Source organism: Alligator sinensis, unplaced genomic scaffold (assembly GCF_000455745.1).
Source record: "Alligator sinensis unplaced genomic scaffold, ASM45574v1 scaffold973_1, whole genome shotgun sequence".
Lineage (NCBI taxonomy): Eukaryota > Metazoa > Chordata > Crocodylia > Alligatoridae > Alligator > Alligator sinensis.
In genome coordinates, this window is record NW_005842622.1 from 559,987 (window position 1) to 576,889 (window position 16,903).

The 16,903-nt window shown below is 48.6% G+C and overlaps 1 protein-coding gene across 4 annotated transcripts in view; it reads left to right on the forward strand.

Annotated features, from left to right (window-relative positions):
- Window positions 1-16,877, forward strand: part of LOC102386369 (bestrophin-1) — a 43,738-nt gene extending 26,861 nt beyond the window's left edge. Inside the window, exons 3-10 of one of the 4 annotated variants that reach the window (XM_006033341.2) lie at window positions 2,385-2,479; window positions 2,933-3,166; window positions 6,400-6,554; window positions 7,261-7,338; window positions 10,965-11,117; window positions 11,910-11,990; window positions 13,125-13,276; window positions 13,738-16,877. In XM_006033341.2, the coding sequence (XP_006033403.1) occupies window positions 2,385-2,479; window positions 2,933-3,166; window positions 6,400-6,554; window positions 7,261-7,338; window positions 10,965-11,117; window positions 11,910-11,990; window positions 13,125-13,276; window positions 13,738-14,935 (2,146 nt within the window). In that variant the 3' untranslated portion in view covers window positions 14,936-16,877. The remainder of the gene's footprint in view (window positions 1-2,384; window positions 2,480-2,932; window positions 3,167-6,399; window positions 6,555-7,260; window positions 7,339-10,964; window positions 11,118-11,909; window positions 11,991-13,124; window positions 13,277-13,737) is intronic. The other 3 variants (XM_025215099.1, XM_025215100.1, XM_025215101.1) reach the window with 3 other exon arrangements.
- Window positions 16,878-16,903: the final 26 nt, after the last annotated feature.

A 16,903-nucleotide genomic window follows, 5' to 3' on the forward strand; every position in this document is an offset into this window, starting at 1 on the left:
CAAGGGAAACTAGAGAGAGCAGAGCCAGCACCAAGTTTCAGGGGAGATCAAAGATCAGGGTCAGGAGAGCCAAAGTTGGGATCAGAAGTCAGGAGAACCAGAGAGAACAGTGAATGCAAGGCTTGCTAGAATAGACTGAGGCTTTGTCAAGGCATGCTTGCAGCCTGATGCTGCAGGTGTGCTTACAAGGGGTGAGTGGTGCTTTTGGCAGCCAATCCAGCTGCAGAGAACTGGGGCAGTTACATTAGTCAGGGATCAGTGACAGGTGTGGTAGCTCAGGTGCTTGGCCCAGCCAAGCAAGGCATGTGTGATCAGAGGCCCTGACACTGGGTATTGGGACTGTAACAGGATGGACCCCAAGGGTGGCCATGATGCTCCCTGGTAGAAGCCTTAGTCCTGCCCTGCTCTGACTCTAGCCTCTCAGGGTGTCACCGTACTGCCTCACCTGCCACACTTGGATGGAAATAATACAAAGGGGAGGCTGCCCTTCAAGCCTGGTGAGCTCTGGGTGCTCTCTTTCTATATGCCGTCCTCCTTGGGCTCCAACTGACCTGGCCAATTTGGGGCTTCAACCCCATCATGTACTGCCTGTTGGCCTTGGGGTACTGCCTTCAATCACTCTGGGGCTCTGACCCCCCTCAACACCAGCTCTCCCTGCAGGGCTCCAACTTCTGTCGATACTGGCTCTCTATGTGGGGACCAGACCCCTCTGGCCTAATGGTTTTATAGGATAAAATTGTGGTCTCCATGCTCCCCTACAGCCCTTCCTATGCCTTGCAGGTTTTACACCGTCCACAATTTTTGTAGAAGCCTCAGGCCAAATTCTGGCTGCAGGCTTCCAGCCCTGGCCCACTTGTTCAGACTTTCTCAGCCTTAGCAACTCACCATTGATAACACTAGGCTCAAGGCTTTCAGCCCTCTCAGCCTCTCTGAGTCTTGTTCTCTGGGCCCCTGGCCCCATCTCACACATTGTCCCAGCACCGGGAGTCTCTGATCCAGGCAAGGCTGCTTGCACTCTCTGTGCCAGCCCCCTGTGGTCCCTGACCCTTCCTGGGCTATGTGCTGGGTGCTTCTCGGGCACTCCTGTGATCTCTTTACCACCTCTATCAGCCAGACCCAGTTCTATGCCAGTTATTGATAAACCCCTTCTGAGTCTCTCTGGATCCCAGCCACCTCCTACCCTTTGGCTGCTGGCTCTTTGCCACTCCTTTCTGTTACAACACAGGCCAGCAAGAGTTCTGCTCCCAGTGGGAGTTAGGGTCAGACTGAGCTCTCTGGTTGAGGTGCCAGGCTTTTTGTACACTGGGATCTGCCTCTTTTGAGTCCCATGGCCTTGCCCTTGAACAGAGGTTTCTAATTAACATAGTATTCAGCCTGCCTTCAGGTGTTGTGGCCAGTGCCGTAACAATGAAGTTTGGTGCCCAGGGCAACCTGCAGCAACTGCCCGTTCTTGCCCCGCACACAGATTCAGGGGGGCACATGCCCCTCCATGATTGCCCAGGAGTGCACGCAGCAGCGGGAGCTGTCCTTCCCCCATCCCTGTGCTCCTCCAAATGAGTAGCTTGTGGCTCAGTACCATGTCCGGCCCCGTCGGGGCAGTGCCTGTTGGCGCCCCTTTGCTTCAGCACCCAGGGTGGTTGCCCAACTCACCCCCCTCATTATGGCACTGGTTGTGGATTAAACTACTGAGCTGCAGCCACTGCTTTCTCCCTTGCTGTTCTTCTCTCCTAGTGGTGTTCCCCGGTTGCTTGTTCTTCTGCAGCTGGTCTCTGCCCAGCTTCCTGCTGCCTACTGGTTTGTCATGGAGTCTTTGGAGGGAGGGGGACATCTCTGTTTCTTATGGGGGAAGTCAGTGAGCTCTTATAACTTAAGTGAAGGTGTGTCTCTGTAGTGCTAAGCCCAGAAAGCAGCTCTGATGTACACAGAAGATGTACCTGTCCACCTTGCCATCATTAGAGACTGTTTGAATGGGAAACGCTGCAACAGAGGTTTTGGATGATTTTATCCTCATGGTAGTGCTCAACCCAGCTCAGCAGCACTTCTCTAACATCAAACAGCATCTCTGCATTGACCATCATGGCTCTCCTAAGTGGGATATTTACATATTGCCTGTCAAGCCAGACAATTGCTCATTTGCCACAAAAATAAGTCCTGAGCTGGCCGGTGGGTGATTTCTTTTGGCAGGTGTCCTGAACAGGATGGCATCATGTGGTGCCTCCTACAGTGACATTTCCTTGTTTGATCAGGAGCGTGTTTCCCTTGGAAAGGCCCAGGTTTGCTTTACTCAGGAGACTCCCACACAGGCAGGGCTGAAGAGGGCAGTCTTCTGCATAGCTTACAGCCAGAACTGTGCCCCTGACTGTGCCCCTGTGTCCCCTTTTCAGGCTGGTCCTGAATGAAAGCCAAAGGCTGATGTTTGAGAAGCTGGCTCTGTATTGCAACAACTACGCTGAGCTGATCCCCGTGTCCTTCGTACTGGGTAAGAAGCTTCGCTTAGAAACACAGGGCTGGGAGAATGAAGGGATGCTTTCTCTTCCTCCCCAACACTGTTCTGTAGGATATTGGGATGGGGGGGCAGGAGTTCCCCTGCCCTCCTTCTTCTAGAAAGGCCTCCAAAGAGGGTGGTCCCTCTCTGATCACTTCTGTGAAACATGAGACAGGTGCTCCCAGCAGACAGCATTTTTTCTTTGTATGCATAGAAATATTTAGGGCTTTGCTCAAGGGCAGGGGACCTAGGCTCTGAATGCCAGCAGCACCCAGCCTGTTGGAAGATTCCTAAGAGAAAGGTCCCTTTCTGCATGCTACTGAACATGCCTGACAAGATCCTTGCAATGAAGCCTCTCATGCTTATGTAGACAGATAGACTTCTCCCCCTAACTCTGCCATGTCAGGTGGGCATCTGGATGGGCTAACTTGGCCAATTCCACTCCAGGTTTCTACGTGGCCCTAGTGGTGTCTCGCTGGTGGGCACAGTATGAGAGCATCCCTTGGCCTGACCGCATCATGAACTTGGTCTCCTGTAATGTGGATGGACAGGATGAATATGGGCGCCTCCTGCGGCGTACAATGATGCGCTACAGCAACCTGTGCAGTGTGCTGATCCTCCGCTCTGTCAGCACTGCTGTCTACAAGCGCTTCCCAAGTATGAAACATATTGTGAGAGCAGGTATGTACCAGCACCTTCCTTCTGGTGTCATCATCCAGAGGACAAACTATAGTCTTGGGAGTGCAGCTGACTGAAGTGTGTGAAAAATGACTGTGTGGCTCATAAAACAAATGAAGATGCTCACTAAAACACTTGTGACTCAAAAAGTCAGAGTTGGGTAAGGGGTCAGTGAAACCCAAACCAACCTGCTTGCCCTCCACAAGAAGTCGAACCACTAGCCATTTGGGGGCGTAGGCACAAAATCTCTTTTCTAATCACAATTCATTTTTCCATTTTTACACACACACTTGTCATTGTACAGCTGGTGGGGTCCACACAGATTAATTCCACATGACAAGAGTATAGTAACTTATTATTGCAGGATTCCTGATACATTCATAGCAGCGGGCTCTGGTTTGTTACTGTAAGGTTGCCAAGGGGCACTGGATCACCCTCATTCCTGCACCCACTTGAGTCAGTGGCTAAACATCCAATGACCATGTCGCCCAAAATCTGTTAGTAGACACTTGCTTATGAATTCTGAGCTTCACTGAGAAGATGAAGGGAACCACATTGCAAAGGGCCAACAAAGCCAGCCAGAGGCTGGACAATAGGACTTAAATGCACACCTGCAGTGTGGTGCATTTTACTGGAAGTCAGGGTAACTATTGCACATATTTATGCATTGGTGGGGAGGGGAAGAGGGGGCACTACTCTTGCAGGGATGGTTGACTGGCAGCTAGTGATGTAGATACCGTCAGAAAGAAAATACACATTAAGAGAAGAATGAAAGAAATGCAGAAAGACAGATCAGAATTTTTACCTGCTAACTTCCAGGCGTCTCTCCATACTAGTAAGGCTCAAAGGCAGTTTCAGCTCATTCCAGACTTGTTTCCCAGGTGCTGGTGCTATCTAGTGGCCACTGAAGGTCACTGCTTTTCACTAAACTGCCTACATTTTCCACCTCCTTTCCTATACACCAGGGATTGGCAAGATTTGTGGGCAGAGTGCCAAAAATACCCTCAACCTTGACTTGTAAGATGTTGACATGCCAAGGGTGGAAAGCGGGGGAGCCGTGAGGGGCCTGACCTTTGTTGTGGCAGCACAGTCCCAGCCTCTTCCCTGAGATGTGCATGCCAAGCAAAATGCCTTTGCGTGCTATGTTGTGACATGGATGCCAGGGGTTCCCTACCTCTGCTTTAGGCAAGTGTGTTATATATGGATTTCTTTTGTCAATCCGACAGTGAGGACCTTGAATATCAAGTTTCATTTTAACGTGGAGCAGCTAATAGTAAGGGGAGTTCTGATAGCAGCTTGGGTATAGAAAACCCCAGGAAACAGTGATGTGGTCATTAGTTTCATCACTTTTTAAGGTCAATTTGAGGATTTTGATTTCAACTGAATGGGACCAATAAAGAGGGGGTGTGCTGAGGATCAGAAAGGAAGTGATGCAGCTGTGTTAATACCATCTCTCATACCAACTATGTTACCTTTAGCAAGTCAGCACTTCTCAGTGCCCCATTTTTTTCCATCTGCAGTTTCCCCAAAGGAGATTACAATGCTTATCATTGTGATTGTTTAGTTGTGTACAGTATTTGTGCAGCATTGTTTTGGAGGCACTCGTGGGTAGAATGTCCTCTGTTTTTTTCCTTGTCAAAGAGCATGCTTGCTTGATGTGAATAACCCATTCATCTAGCATTGTCCCCCAAGCCTTTCAATTAAAAAAATACCTTTTTCCAGAGCATCATTGAGGGACAGAAAAAGGAGAAGCACCCCAGGCTTCAGGGTTTACACTGCCTGGGAGAGCTCTGTATGTACCTGAGACCTAGACCACCTTCATTGGGTAAACAGAGTCATTGCAAGCTACTCAGAAGAATGCTGTAATTTCAACAGCACTGGCCTTGCTATTGTCCTGATCCTCTGCTCTAAACACCTAGTAAAATCTGAATCCTTCATGCACCATCAGGTGTTGCATACTGTATGAAAAAGGCTCTGCCATTCATGTCCATTGTGCTGTTTGCCAAGGTGGTGACCTGGTGTGTCTAGAATTGTTTTTTTTACAAGGAGAGGCTCTAGGCCTGGAGGGCCTGCAAACAACTTTTCAGCCAGTCCCTCGTCTTTGTCCTGTCCTGTTTGCAAAGCTCTCAGGATCACTGAAGCACACAAGCTTTCTCACCTTGCCAAGGTGCAGGCCTCAAAGAAGGACGTCACAAAATACCCAGTCCTTAAAGATATTCAGGCTGGAAATACCCTAACCCAGGGCTGTCCAACTGGCAGGGATTAACTTGTGGCCTCTGGGCTTCCACCCAGTGGCCACTTCTCCCCATTGCTCTTACTGGTGTGATGGCTGGGGTCTGGGCTCACACTCCCTTGTCTGACTTCTTCTTCACCTGCCCCAGGGGGGCAGTATGGTGTGATGCAGCCTGCGATGTGAGGGCAGCCCAGGGCCTGGGAGCTCAGAGTGGGGATTAGGAAGTCCACATGGTGCTGTGGAACCAAGGTGCCTGTGGCCCCACTAATGCAGGTCATGCAGCGTACAGCCCTCAACTGCTTAGAAATTGGACAAGCCTGCCCTAACCCAAGGGCAGCACCTCTTCCTGTACTGGGTCAGGTCAAAGGCAAAGAGCCAGCAGGCTAATGTGGTTAAAGCACACAGTTTTTATAGCCAAAGGCACACAAGAGGGTGATGTGGCTAACACCACACCATCTCTCTTTGAATCCCCAGTCTGAAAAGCAAGGTATCCAGACTGAAAAGAGGTGGTGGAATCTCCATCCATGAAGGTTTTTAAGACCTGGCTAGACAAAGCTTTGGCTGGGATGATCTAGTTGGAGATGGTCCTACCTTGAGCTGGAGGTTGGACTAGATGACCTCCTGAGGTCCCTTCTAAACCTAATTTGCTATGATTTTATTATCCCTTTAGCTAGGTCAGCTGGAGGTAGTCTATGGCATAAATTGAGAGCAGGTCTTGAGCTCCTGCCTCTAGAGGCACAGCAAGACACCTTAACTGCCATGGCTATCCTGGCAGGGACCAGGCAGACCCAGGAACTGCAGAATTTCCTTGACACCATGAGACCTTCTCTGAAGTGTGGGTCCCAGAACAACAATTTGCTTTGTTTGTATTTTGGGCTGCATACCCCTGGCTTCCTTCTCACAAGAGCCTGGGTTTTTCTTCATGTGCCATTGAGGAGGAGGGGCTGTGGCTTCCTGTTGTCCTTGCTCCCGCACTCATCCATATCTTTTCTTGTCCATGTAGGCCTCATGACACCAGAAGAACACAAGAAGCTTGAGAGCCTGCATTCCCCCCACAACAAGTTTTGGATCCCATGCGTGTGGTTCTCAAACCTGGCTGTGAAGGCGCGGAATGAGGGCAGGATCCGGGACAGCGTGCTCCTTCAGGGCATCCTCAATGTGAGTCCTGGAAAGAGCGAGTGCGGGGGCGGGAATCTGAGAGCAAGCAGCCCTGTCCTCCTTCCTGTGTGCAGCTAAGGGAATCACTGCTGGTCAGGGTGAAATGGGGCTTATGGAAGAGCCTAGGAAGAGCCTATCACATCCCATTATGCATCCACTCCTGTGTGCCAACGAATGGGAGAAAACCAAAACCCTCTCACCCTGAGGAGATATGGCGTGGATGGATGGAAAGGATTTTCCAGGGCTTTGTATGGTAAGCTAGTTCAGCAGGGGCATGGGGGAGCCTAGGCACATAGCAATGAAGAGATGTGGCTCTCCTCTCACTTATGTTGCTTCACAATGATGTAGCTCCACTGACCCAAGGGGAGCCACTTCAGATCTGTACCAGTATGAGGAGAGAATTAAGTCATGAGTCCCTGTCCCATCACCAGGAGACAAAGTCTTCCTCTAGGACAAGCAAGCCTGGTATCCCACTGTTTCTCCACTGGGATGGTAGAAATGAGGGATGCTCAGGACCAAATAAATCAAATTACTTCCTCCCTGTACGTGGGAGATGTGTTTGAGCATGGTTAAGATCCCCTAAGAGGAACAGTACAGGGTAAAAAGTACATGGGGTGGGCTAATATGACGTGACTGCTCTGGGAAGGGAAACAAGGAGATCTATGGTAAATGGTCCAGTCCTTTTCTATTGTTCCTTACTTGTCAGGAACTAAATACTTTGCGAAGCCAGTGTGGGAGGCTCTACGGATATGACTGGATCAGCATCCCTCTGGTCTACACTCAGGTGAGAGCATGCACTCAGTGTATTCACTGTTCTGATCCTGCCTTTCTGCTCCACAGTTTTGTGGGAAATGACTAAAACCAGAGAACTGACATGCTGAGGAACTGGCCAGACTCCTTGAAACACACAGGAACCCCCCATACATACCTATGTACAGACTCCATAGTACATACCCCACAGGCATATAGACTTCTCTATATATCACATATACACCCATACATACATATGTGACATAAGATATGTATGTATGGGTGTATATACATATGTGCCCGTGACAAATAGAAATATTTATGGATGGACTCCATTCCTTGTGCACCCATACATGGACTCCAATATACCCACCTAAATACCCACATTCATATCTCCACATTACCATCCACACACACATCTCTACACACCTTCTTCTTTGGGAATCCCTCACAGTCAAGAATGATTGGATTGTCTTCCATGAATGTCTTATCTGCGGGTCCGAAGATGGCTGACAAGGCTGATCTGGGATCAAAAAACTCTGTTGCAACTTGGGCACATGTTTCCATGCTGGCTGGGTGGCTCCAGCTTCTTGATTTGCAACACACTGTTTCTGCAGCTCCCACTTCTCCATCTGCTGTTGTCGTCATCAGGTTTCCAAGTCCTGAGATCCTTCCAACCTACTTTTCCTCCATTTGGGGCAGTCCTGGGCAATAGAATCTCATGAGTTGATGTCAATGCTGCATTTTTTTCAAACTGGCCCTGAAGACATCCTTGAAGTGTTTTCTCTGCCCTCCTCTTGAGCGTATGCCTTGGCTGAGCTGGGACAATAAAATTTGATTCGGGAGTCTGGAGTCAGACATCCAGGTGGTGTGGCTGGCCCAGTGAAGTTGATGCCAGATGGCCATATATATACGCAGAGCCACACACAACCGTATAGATCGCCGAATAGGCAGCCCCACATATACAGCCAAAGCACTTGTGTATTTCAGCATAAACATCCATCCAACATGCACACACACACACACCCTTCTGTTCCTCATATACCTGACATGCAATCCACACGTAAACACAAGTGCCATGCAGAACCCAGAAGCAGGGGCTTTCAGGGAAGCACTAATGCCTTGAGGCTTGTAAGTGGGCAGCCCAGCACCTGCCACCTCTCTGTGGCTTGTGGTGCCAAGGATGCCATATGACATGCACCCTGCTTGGGATGGAAGTGCCCTGCAGTATATAGAAGGACATCTAATGTGATACACCCAGTGCAAGGAGAGCAGGACCTTGGGTCAGGGATTATGGCTAGGGCTACCTGTTGGAACTCCCCTTGCAGGAGGATGGAAGCAAAGAGAGTTGCTTCCATGGTAAAGGTTGAGACTCCCCCATGGATAGATTCATCCTCCCAGAGCCCGTAACCTTCCCCACAGCTAGGCAACCCAGTTCAGTGCAAGCTCAGCAAAGTAGGCTTAGTCCACACTGTATCTTGCTTTCCAAGGACCCACCGATAACTTGCTCCTGGCCTTGTGCCATCATTAGCTGAATCCCCACACACTGCTCTGTGCAGAAGGCTGTGACCGTGTTCAAGGACACCTAGTCACCCCCTGGGCAGAATGCTGGGGGGAGCTGGCTCTACTAGTGCAAGGCAGTAGCCAATGTGTCCCCACACACAATACACACAAATGTACTTTATATGTTCACGTGCATGTGCACTTCTCTACATATATCCACCCCAAAGCCTGTTTCCTCAGGTTGTAAGTGAACCAGGCTCTTCCCTCCTAACTATGCTGACAATGAGGACACTGCTCTCAAGCTGCTGGAGAATTCAGCATGGGTTGAACTGGGAGGTGCCTCCTATGTTCCCGGTGGCAGGGAGAGCTGTTTATCTGAGTAAGACACACTAGGCCTTTTAACCATTCAAGAGCTTCCTGGCCTCAGGCCCAGGATAGACACTGTGGCAGGAGCCCCCTCCTTTGTCTTGTACAGTCCAGTTACTCAGGTAATGCTCACTCCTGCTGTGAAACAAGGAACTAGGTGACAATAAAGGAGGAATTTATTAGAAGCCCAAGCAGAACAGAGCCTCCTGGAAACCAGGGGCAAAGACAAGAGAATATCACAGTCACACACAGTCACAACTGTGTCTTAGGTGGTCACAGCATGTGAGACAACACTGTGTCACCCCTTCTCATGCTCACCTGCACCATGTGCTACTGCCTTGCACTAGTAGAGCCAGCTCCCCCCAGCATTCTGCCCAGGGGGTGACTAGGTGTCCTTGAACACGGTCACAGCCTTCTGCACAGAGCAGTGTGTGGGGATTCAGCTAATGATGGCACAAGGCCAGGAGCAAGTTATCGGTGGGTCCTTGGAAAGCAAGATACAGTGTGGACTAAGCCTACTTTGCTGAGCTTGCACTGAACTGGGTTGCCTAGCTGTGGGGAAGGTTACGGGCTCTGGGAGGATGAATCTATCCATGGGGGAGTCTCAACCTTTACCATGGAAGCAACTCTCTTTGCTTCCATCCTCCTGCAAGGGGAGTTCCAACAGGTAGCCCTAGCCATAATCCCTGACCCAAGGTCCTGCTCTCCTTGCACTGGGTGTATCACATTAGATGTCCTTCTATATACTGCAGGGCACTTCCATCCCAAGCAGGGTGCATGTCATATGGCATCCTTGGCACCACAAGCCACAGAGAGGTGGCAGGTGCTGGGCTGCCCACTTACAAGCCTCAAGGCATTAGTGCTTCCCTGAAAGCCCCTGCTTCTGGGTTCTGCATGGCAACTGCTATTTTAATTACACAAAATAAAAAAAGCCCCAGCCCTCATGGTAACAGAGAAAAGCTTAAAAAAAAGACTATTTATTAGTCTTTCAATATTATTTCAAGATCATTTCCAAGAGAGAAAATCATTTTTTTTTATGTTGTCATATTTTATCTTGTGTTTTTTGTGCCAAGATCATAGTTTTGGGGAGACTTGCTCATGATTTGGTGAATGTTCGGGGTTTACAACACTACAGGCATTCTGTGTGTCCTAAATGGGAATATTAAGGGACTCTTTCAGCTGGTCTATACTGGTCTACATTGGGTTCAGCTAATGACCAGAAGCAGAAGTCCAAGGATCTGGGAGGCAGCCTGTAGTGGTGGGCTCATTTGACCCTACAAAGTCTTGCTTTCTAAACTCATTGCTCTGTAGGAACCAGCTTTGTCAGACAGCCAATGGCTTTGCTGTGCAACCATGGGCAGGGCATTCAGCAGTTGCATGCGTCAGCTTCCTCACCTGCCCTTCTCAGGGTATTATGAGACTTCTTTTCCTATGTGCTTTGTGATCCTTGCCAGGGAGGAGCAAAGCACTTGCACAACTGTCCTTGATTTATCTCTCCCCTGTAGTTATATGTTCATTTAAGAAACAGTACTGAGATTAAATGCAAGGTACATGAGGGAGGAGTGGGGGTTACATATGAAAACCTCAGCAGAAAGGCATCCCTGTGCATAGAGACACCATCCTTTGTAAACACTAACCCTAGCAAGGCCATGGGGTGAGCAGTCCTGAAGAGCTCCTCAGCTCAAAGGCTGGTGAGGTCAGAAGGCTGGTAAGGTCAAAAGGAATTGGGGGGAAGCAAGCTGGGAACTTATGCCTGCCTCTGCTTGTTTCCTGCTGCCCCCATCCCCACAGGTGGTCACAGTGGCTGTTTATAGCTTCTTCCTGGCCTGTCTGATCGGCCGGCAGTTCCTGGACCCAGCCAAGGCCTATCCTGGCCATGAGCTGGATCTTTTTGTGCCTGTCTTCACTCTCTTGCAGTTCTTCTTCTACGCTGGCTGGTTAAAGGTGAGTCTAAGGACATGCACTCTGAACCGCAAAGACACTTCTTTCTACCTGGGAAGCCTGGAATTGATTTCCAGTCCCAGGCAGAAGTTTCTCAAACTGCCTTGAGGGCTGCCCACTAGACTTAATGACCGTAGTTCCAAGCTGCTGTGAAACAGACACCCATTCAAGTGCCAGTGCCTAGCTTGCTCTCTGTAGGCCAGCTGAGGCTGGGGACAATGCTGAAGTCTCCTCAATGTCTGAGTGCTCCTCCCCCTGCAAAAAAATCTTAGCTTCAGCCCCTAAACTAGCTGGGCCTGAGCAGCTGGGACAGGGAGCTGGTCTGGGACAGGGAGCTTCCTTAGTTCAGATTGGGAGTGGTCTGCAGCAGTGGCTCCCATTGCTCCAGCTTGGGATGTGGCAGGAAGCTCTGTTGGCCCAGCTGGAGGGTGGTCTGAGGCATTGACTGCACTGGCCTTGCACAGCATTGCCTTGTGGCCACCCCTAAGTCTGAATCCAGAGACTGCAGTGACCGATGAGAGAGACTTAGCTGTAAGGTTGTTGGGCAGAACAGAGTAAAGAGCAAATGTGTACCTTACCATAAATTCCCCTGGCAGTTGCCGGACTATTAGCACATTCTTTTTAACTCCCACAACACTGCTGATTCAAAACAGTAATGTCAGTTTAAATACATAGCTATTTATTTCCAAGGTTCAGCCCAGCCTTGTTCTGGGGCCCAGTAAACCCACAGGTCCCCTCTCAGGGAGGGGAATCCAAGCCTCATCAGTGACCCTTGCCATTGCTGTCACTGCATAGGTGGCTGAGCAGCTCATCAACCCATTTGGAGAGGATGACGATGACTTTGAAACCAACTGGCTCATTGACAGGAACCTGCAGGTAACCACGGGACCTGATAACCCACACAACACAGCTTTTAGAAAGAGGAGGGCAGCATCTGGCAGCTTAGAAGGTCTCCAGACACAAGAAGGGAGGCCATGGGTGAACTGTCCATGTAGCATCTCCTCCCTGTCACTCTTCCATCATGCAGGGGTGACAGACAGCAGGTCTTGAGGCCTGGGTTCATTCTTCTTTTCTCTTTTGCTGAAGGGAGTAGGATCAATGGCTTGAAGTTGAAATAAAGTAGGTTTAGATTGGGTATTGGGGGAAAAATATTGTTAGAACAGTAATGCAGTAGAATAGACTGCCAAGGGAAGTTGTGGACTCTCCATCACTGGAAGTGTTCAAGAGGTTGGACAGCCACTGGTAGTGGATGACAGAGGTGTAGCCATGTCTTTGTTCTACTATGGGTATTTCCCATGCTTGGAGGCTTTGCTGGTTGTCCCCCTCACCTGCTTTCTACTACAAGTGTCAGGATATTTTTAAGCCTTTCTCAGAGGCATTGGATATTGGCTGCAGCCACAGCTGAGGATTTTGACTGGGGTGTGCCAATACTCCTGCTGGGACTTAATGCTGGAAGTTCCTGGCTAGGTCTTGCCCCTTTGCACCGCATGGTCAGATTGATATGGACTGCGGGGGTTTTTGCATTCCTCTGTAGCAGTGGATCTCTTAGGTGTACATTAATGACTGCCTATAGAGCCAGGATGTTGGCTGCTGTGGTCCCCCTGCTTTACCTATAGCAGGTTAGGGTTTTATGCCTTGTGTTGCATCAGGGCTGACAGTAGTTTTATGAAGGGTTTAGATTAGGGATTTGCATACAGTGATTTGGATAGGGATGATTCTGCCTCAGGCAAAGGGCTGGACTAGACAACCTCTGGAAGACCAACCCTTCCAGCCCTATTTCTCTATGAATCTATGACATCATAAGAAAACAAACTAGTAACTCTCAATCCATGTATCAAGCCCATTGCTTATCCACTTTGCTCTCATGTTACATCCCTTCCCTACTCCTTTGCCATATCAGACTGAGTTCTTTGGGGCAGAGTAAAAGTTCCCTTTGTTGTCAATGATAAACTATGCACAATTACAACATTACTCCCCTTGAGTCTGACAATCCCATCACCCCCATTACAGGTCTCCCTTCTGGCTGTGGATGAAATGCACCAGGATCTTCCCATTTTGGAGAAGGACCTATACTGGAATGATTCCAACCCTCAGCCACCTTACACCGCAGCCACTGCTGAGTACAAGCGGCCATCATTCCTTGGCTCAACCTTTAACATCAGGTGGGTGAAGCTAAAGGCCACTAAGTGAAATGACCGATGGCATCTAGGTGCACGCTGGACTTTACACAAGGCAGTGCAATACAAGAGTAGTAGATTTCCTTTCCTTTGGATGTCAGTGCTTTCAGATCCTCGCTTGGGTGTGGAATCACAATGAGAGACTGCATCTGCATTGCCCAGGGAGAGACGTTCACCATTCTGTCACAAAGCACTTGTGGTCATGTTCTACCCCATTGTGTGCAATGCCCCCTCTTCCTGTCTGTAGCCTGAGATTCCCAGTCCAAGGCCCTGCTATTACATTCTATGGTAGCATAGGGGTGGGGCTAAAGTTTCCCCAAGCTTGCCTCCCAACCCAATCTTAACTGACCCCTACTTGGTATTCTGCCCCCACCCCACAAAAGGAAAACCCTATATTGCATTCTCAGTGAATTACTGTGTATAGCAGCCTGTTTTGCTTCCCCCAGCATGCAGAAAGAAGAGATGGAATTCCAGCCACTGGAGCAAATTAAAGAGAACGAAGAGGCAAACCACTCTACCCCATTGCTGGGCCATCTGGGCCGTCTCCTAGGTGTCCGCTCACCCAGTTTCTCTAGGTCCTCTTCCCCAATGAACCTACTACGCAGGAGGAATGACCCCACATCTCCCTTCCCTCATTATTTTTACCAAGACGTGGGCAAACATGGAAGCCCGCCCAGTGTCAATCAGCACAGGGGAGACTTCTCCCATCCAAGTTCCAGCTCTCCTGACCAGCGGGACGAAGACAGGAAACTGAGAGAGTTTGAGGCCTTCATGTCAACCCCCTTCTTCGAGAGACCTGGATTCTACAGTGCTCCACAAACACCCATCAGCTCTATCCCAATGATCTTTCCCTCCAGACGACCAGGCCGCAAGAAGCCCCCTGCTCTCTCCAGCATCGCTGCATGCTCAGCTTCTCTGAGAGAGAATTTTGCCAACCCTTCACCTTCAAGAGCTAGTGACATGGACAGAAGCCAAAGTTCCCTTGGTTCTGGAGTTAAGGAAACTTTTGTTTGGCCAACAGAACGAGGCAGAGCCTGGGACTCCCTGGTGGTGACAGTAGAGGAAGAAAGGAACAATTTGAACAGCAAAAATAAAGAGGCTGGCCCTATCAGGAGTCCAGTTCAGTCCACCACATCAGAAAGCCCCAAATTCCCTTTCATAGCAGAATCTCCAGACTGTGAAAAGCAGGATGGCTTCAAGAACCTGAAGAGCGTGAAAGGCTGCCGACATCCCCGGCTGACTCTGGAGAACACGGCACCAGTTGGCACCCCAAACTCAGATCACCCCAGTTCCTTTCACACACCCAATGGTAACAGCCCCCTTTGCTTTTCTTTCACACCAATGACCTCCCCCGTGCTTGAGAGATCATCCTTTGGAAATACTGGCACTATTCCTGTCCCAAGCTCAGATGATGCACCTAGTGCCCCAGACCAGGCTTCTGGGGAGTTGCCTGGGACTACCAGAGATATAAGAAGTGAAAGTGCAACTGCTCAATACCCCAAGGAGCAGAAGAGTGCAGAGAGCCCCTCCCCTAATGACTCCGGCATTTCTTTAGCAGAGGGTGACTTTGTGGGGCTGATGGAAGTGATAATGGAAACTGGTGAGAACGTTTCTGATGAAGAGAAAGCAGAGAGGTACAGCTAACAGCAGAGAGCAAACCGGCTCATTCTAACTGCAGAAATACCTCCTATGCTGACAATTTCAGTTGCCTTTACATCCAGCTATATTGGTGCTCAACATTATTACAGGTTTATACAGAAAAAGTACAGAACCATACCATACGCTGGCAGAGGGCTTCAGTACCCAAATGAAAGACTGGACTCCTGGCACTAAAGACTCACCAGCACTCACCCTACTGCAGTAGAGCTAATGAGAACTATTCCGAGAACATCACTACTAACAGCATAAGAAAACCCTGCTATGATTTAAAAAATGTGAATTTTAAAAAATGATTACATTTTTCATAAATAGCAAGCCCCTAGGAATGAAGAATAATTGATATAGCATCCACCTGCAAAGAACTTGAGCACGAGGATTAAAACGAATATATTTGCCAAGCACACCTGCAAACAGTCACTGCATTATAAACCCACAACACAACTCAGACTTACTAGTGCCTGTCAAAAGACCAGATGCAGAAATAGCCTCTATAAGGGGGTACATACAATTGTAATGAAACATGATAAATTTTAAGAGAAAAAAATATTTCAATAATCAGGGGCATATTATTTGCAATATGAATTTAAGACGTATTAGCAAAACTGAAGGTAGTTTATGACTTTAGGATTCAAATAAAAAAGGGGATTAAGCAGAATAGCAGCTGAGCAGAGAACATAAAGGGCTGTGACATTGACTGCAGTCCAACCACTTCTTCTTTCCAAAGTTTTTACTCATTCACTATTCATCCCCATACAACTACTGAGTCATTGTGTTATCATTAGAGGTGGCAACTAGAGGTACTTGGAGGATAAATATTAAAAAAAATGGGGGAGAGTGGGGAACTTGGCATATGAATTAGTTACACATATATCCCAACATGCAACTTGACAAAAAAAAAAGTAAAAGCTGCAGGTGTTTCACTTCCTCATTCTTGTTCAGAGACATGAGCAGCAAACCAAACATGCTACAGCAAAAGGACACAGATGCAGCAGGGCAGGAAGTCTTGGAAGGTTAGCAACTGACTAAAGTTTATAGCCTCTTATTAATTCTTGCAAGTCACAAGTCTGTCCTAGTAAATTTTTCATTTTACATTTAATTTGTTTTATCCCCACTATCACCCCTGCACCACACACCCCCAGTAAAAGGAAGAAACCTAGCATCTAAAATTAGCGCACACATCTGCTTTCCCAGATCTTCAGCACTTAGACAACCTGTGAACTGATGATCTTTCTAGGAAGTACCTATAAAACAATTTTCCAGAACACTCATTAAAGTTTTATTTTGAAGTCTAGTGTCACAGGGCAATGTATTCCGTCCCACAGGTGGCTTCAGAGGATAGCTGTGCTTTCTCTTCTATAGTCTCAAGGTCACACCAACCTTAGGAGTCCCCTGTGGTTCAGTGGTAGTATTATCCTTGCTTGCCATATAGGAGACCTAGTTTCAATTCCCAGACACTTATGCAAATACAGCTATGGAGGCACCAAACATCTGGACACGGCCTGGCCTGTAGCGTGTCTCAGTGGCCTGTGGGGGGAAATATATGAAAGGTCTAGGCAGCCTCCTGCTCCAAGTACTCCTGCCTAGGCATAAGCATTGGAGGTCTGAGTGACTTCGCATCCATACACCATGATCCACCAGGACCAATGGTTGCCGAACAAACATCAGCCTTACCATTCATTAGTATGGACTGACATGATTTACAGCTCTATGAGGCTATGCCAGAGATTGTGTTGCAAGGGAAAAAGGTTTTCCAGTTCCCAGTAAGATGCAAGTGTTTCCTACTGTTCATGCCATGGGCTTGTAACTAATGTAAGTGGAGTTGTTTTCCCCTATGCCATTTACCCAAGGAACAAGTTTCTTAAACCTCAGGACTTCACGCAAGTCTGTAAAATAAGTGCAGAAGCATGCACACATTTGACTCTTTGCCACAATAGTGTAAGTCTTGTTTCACTT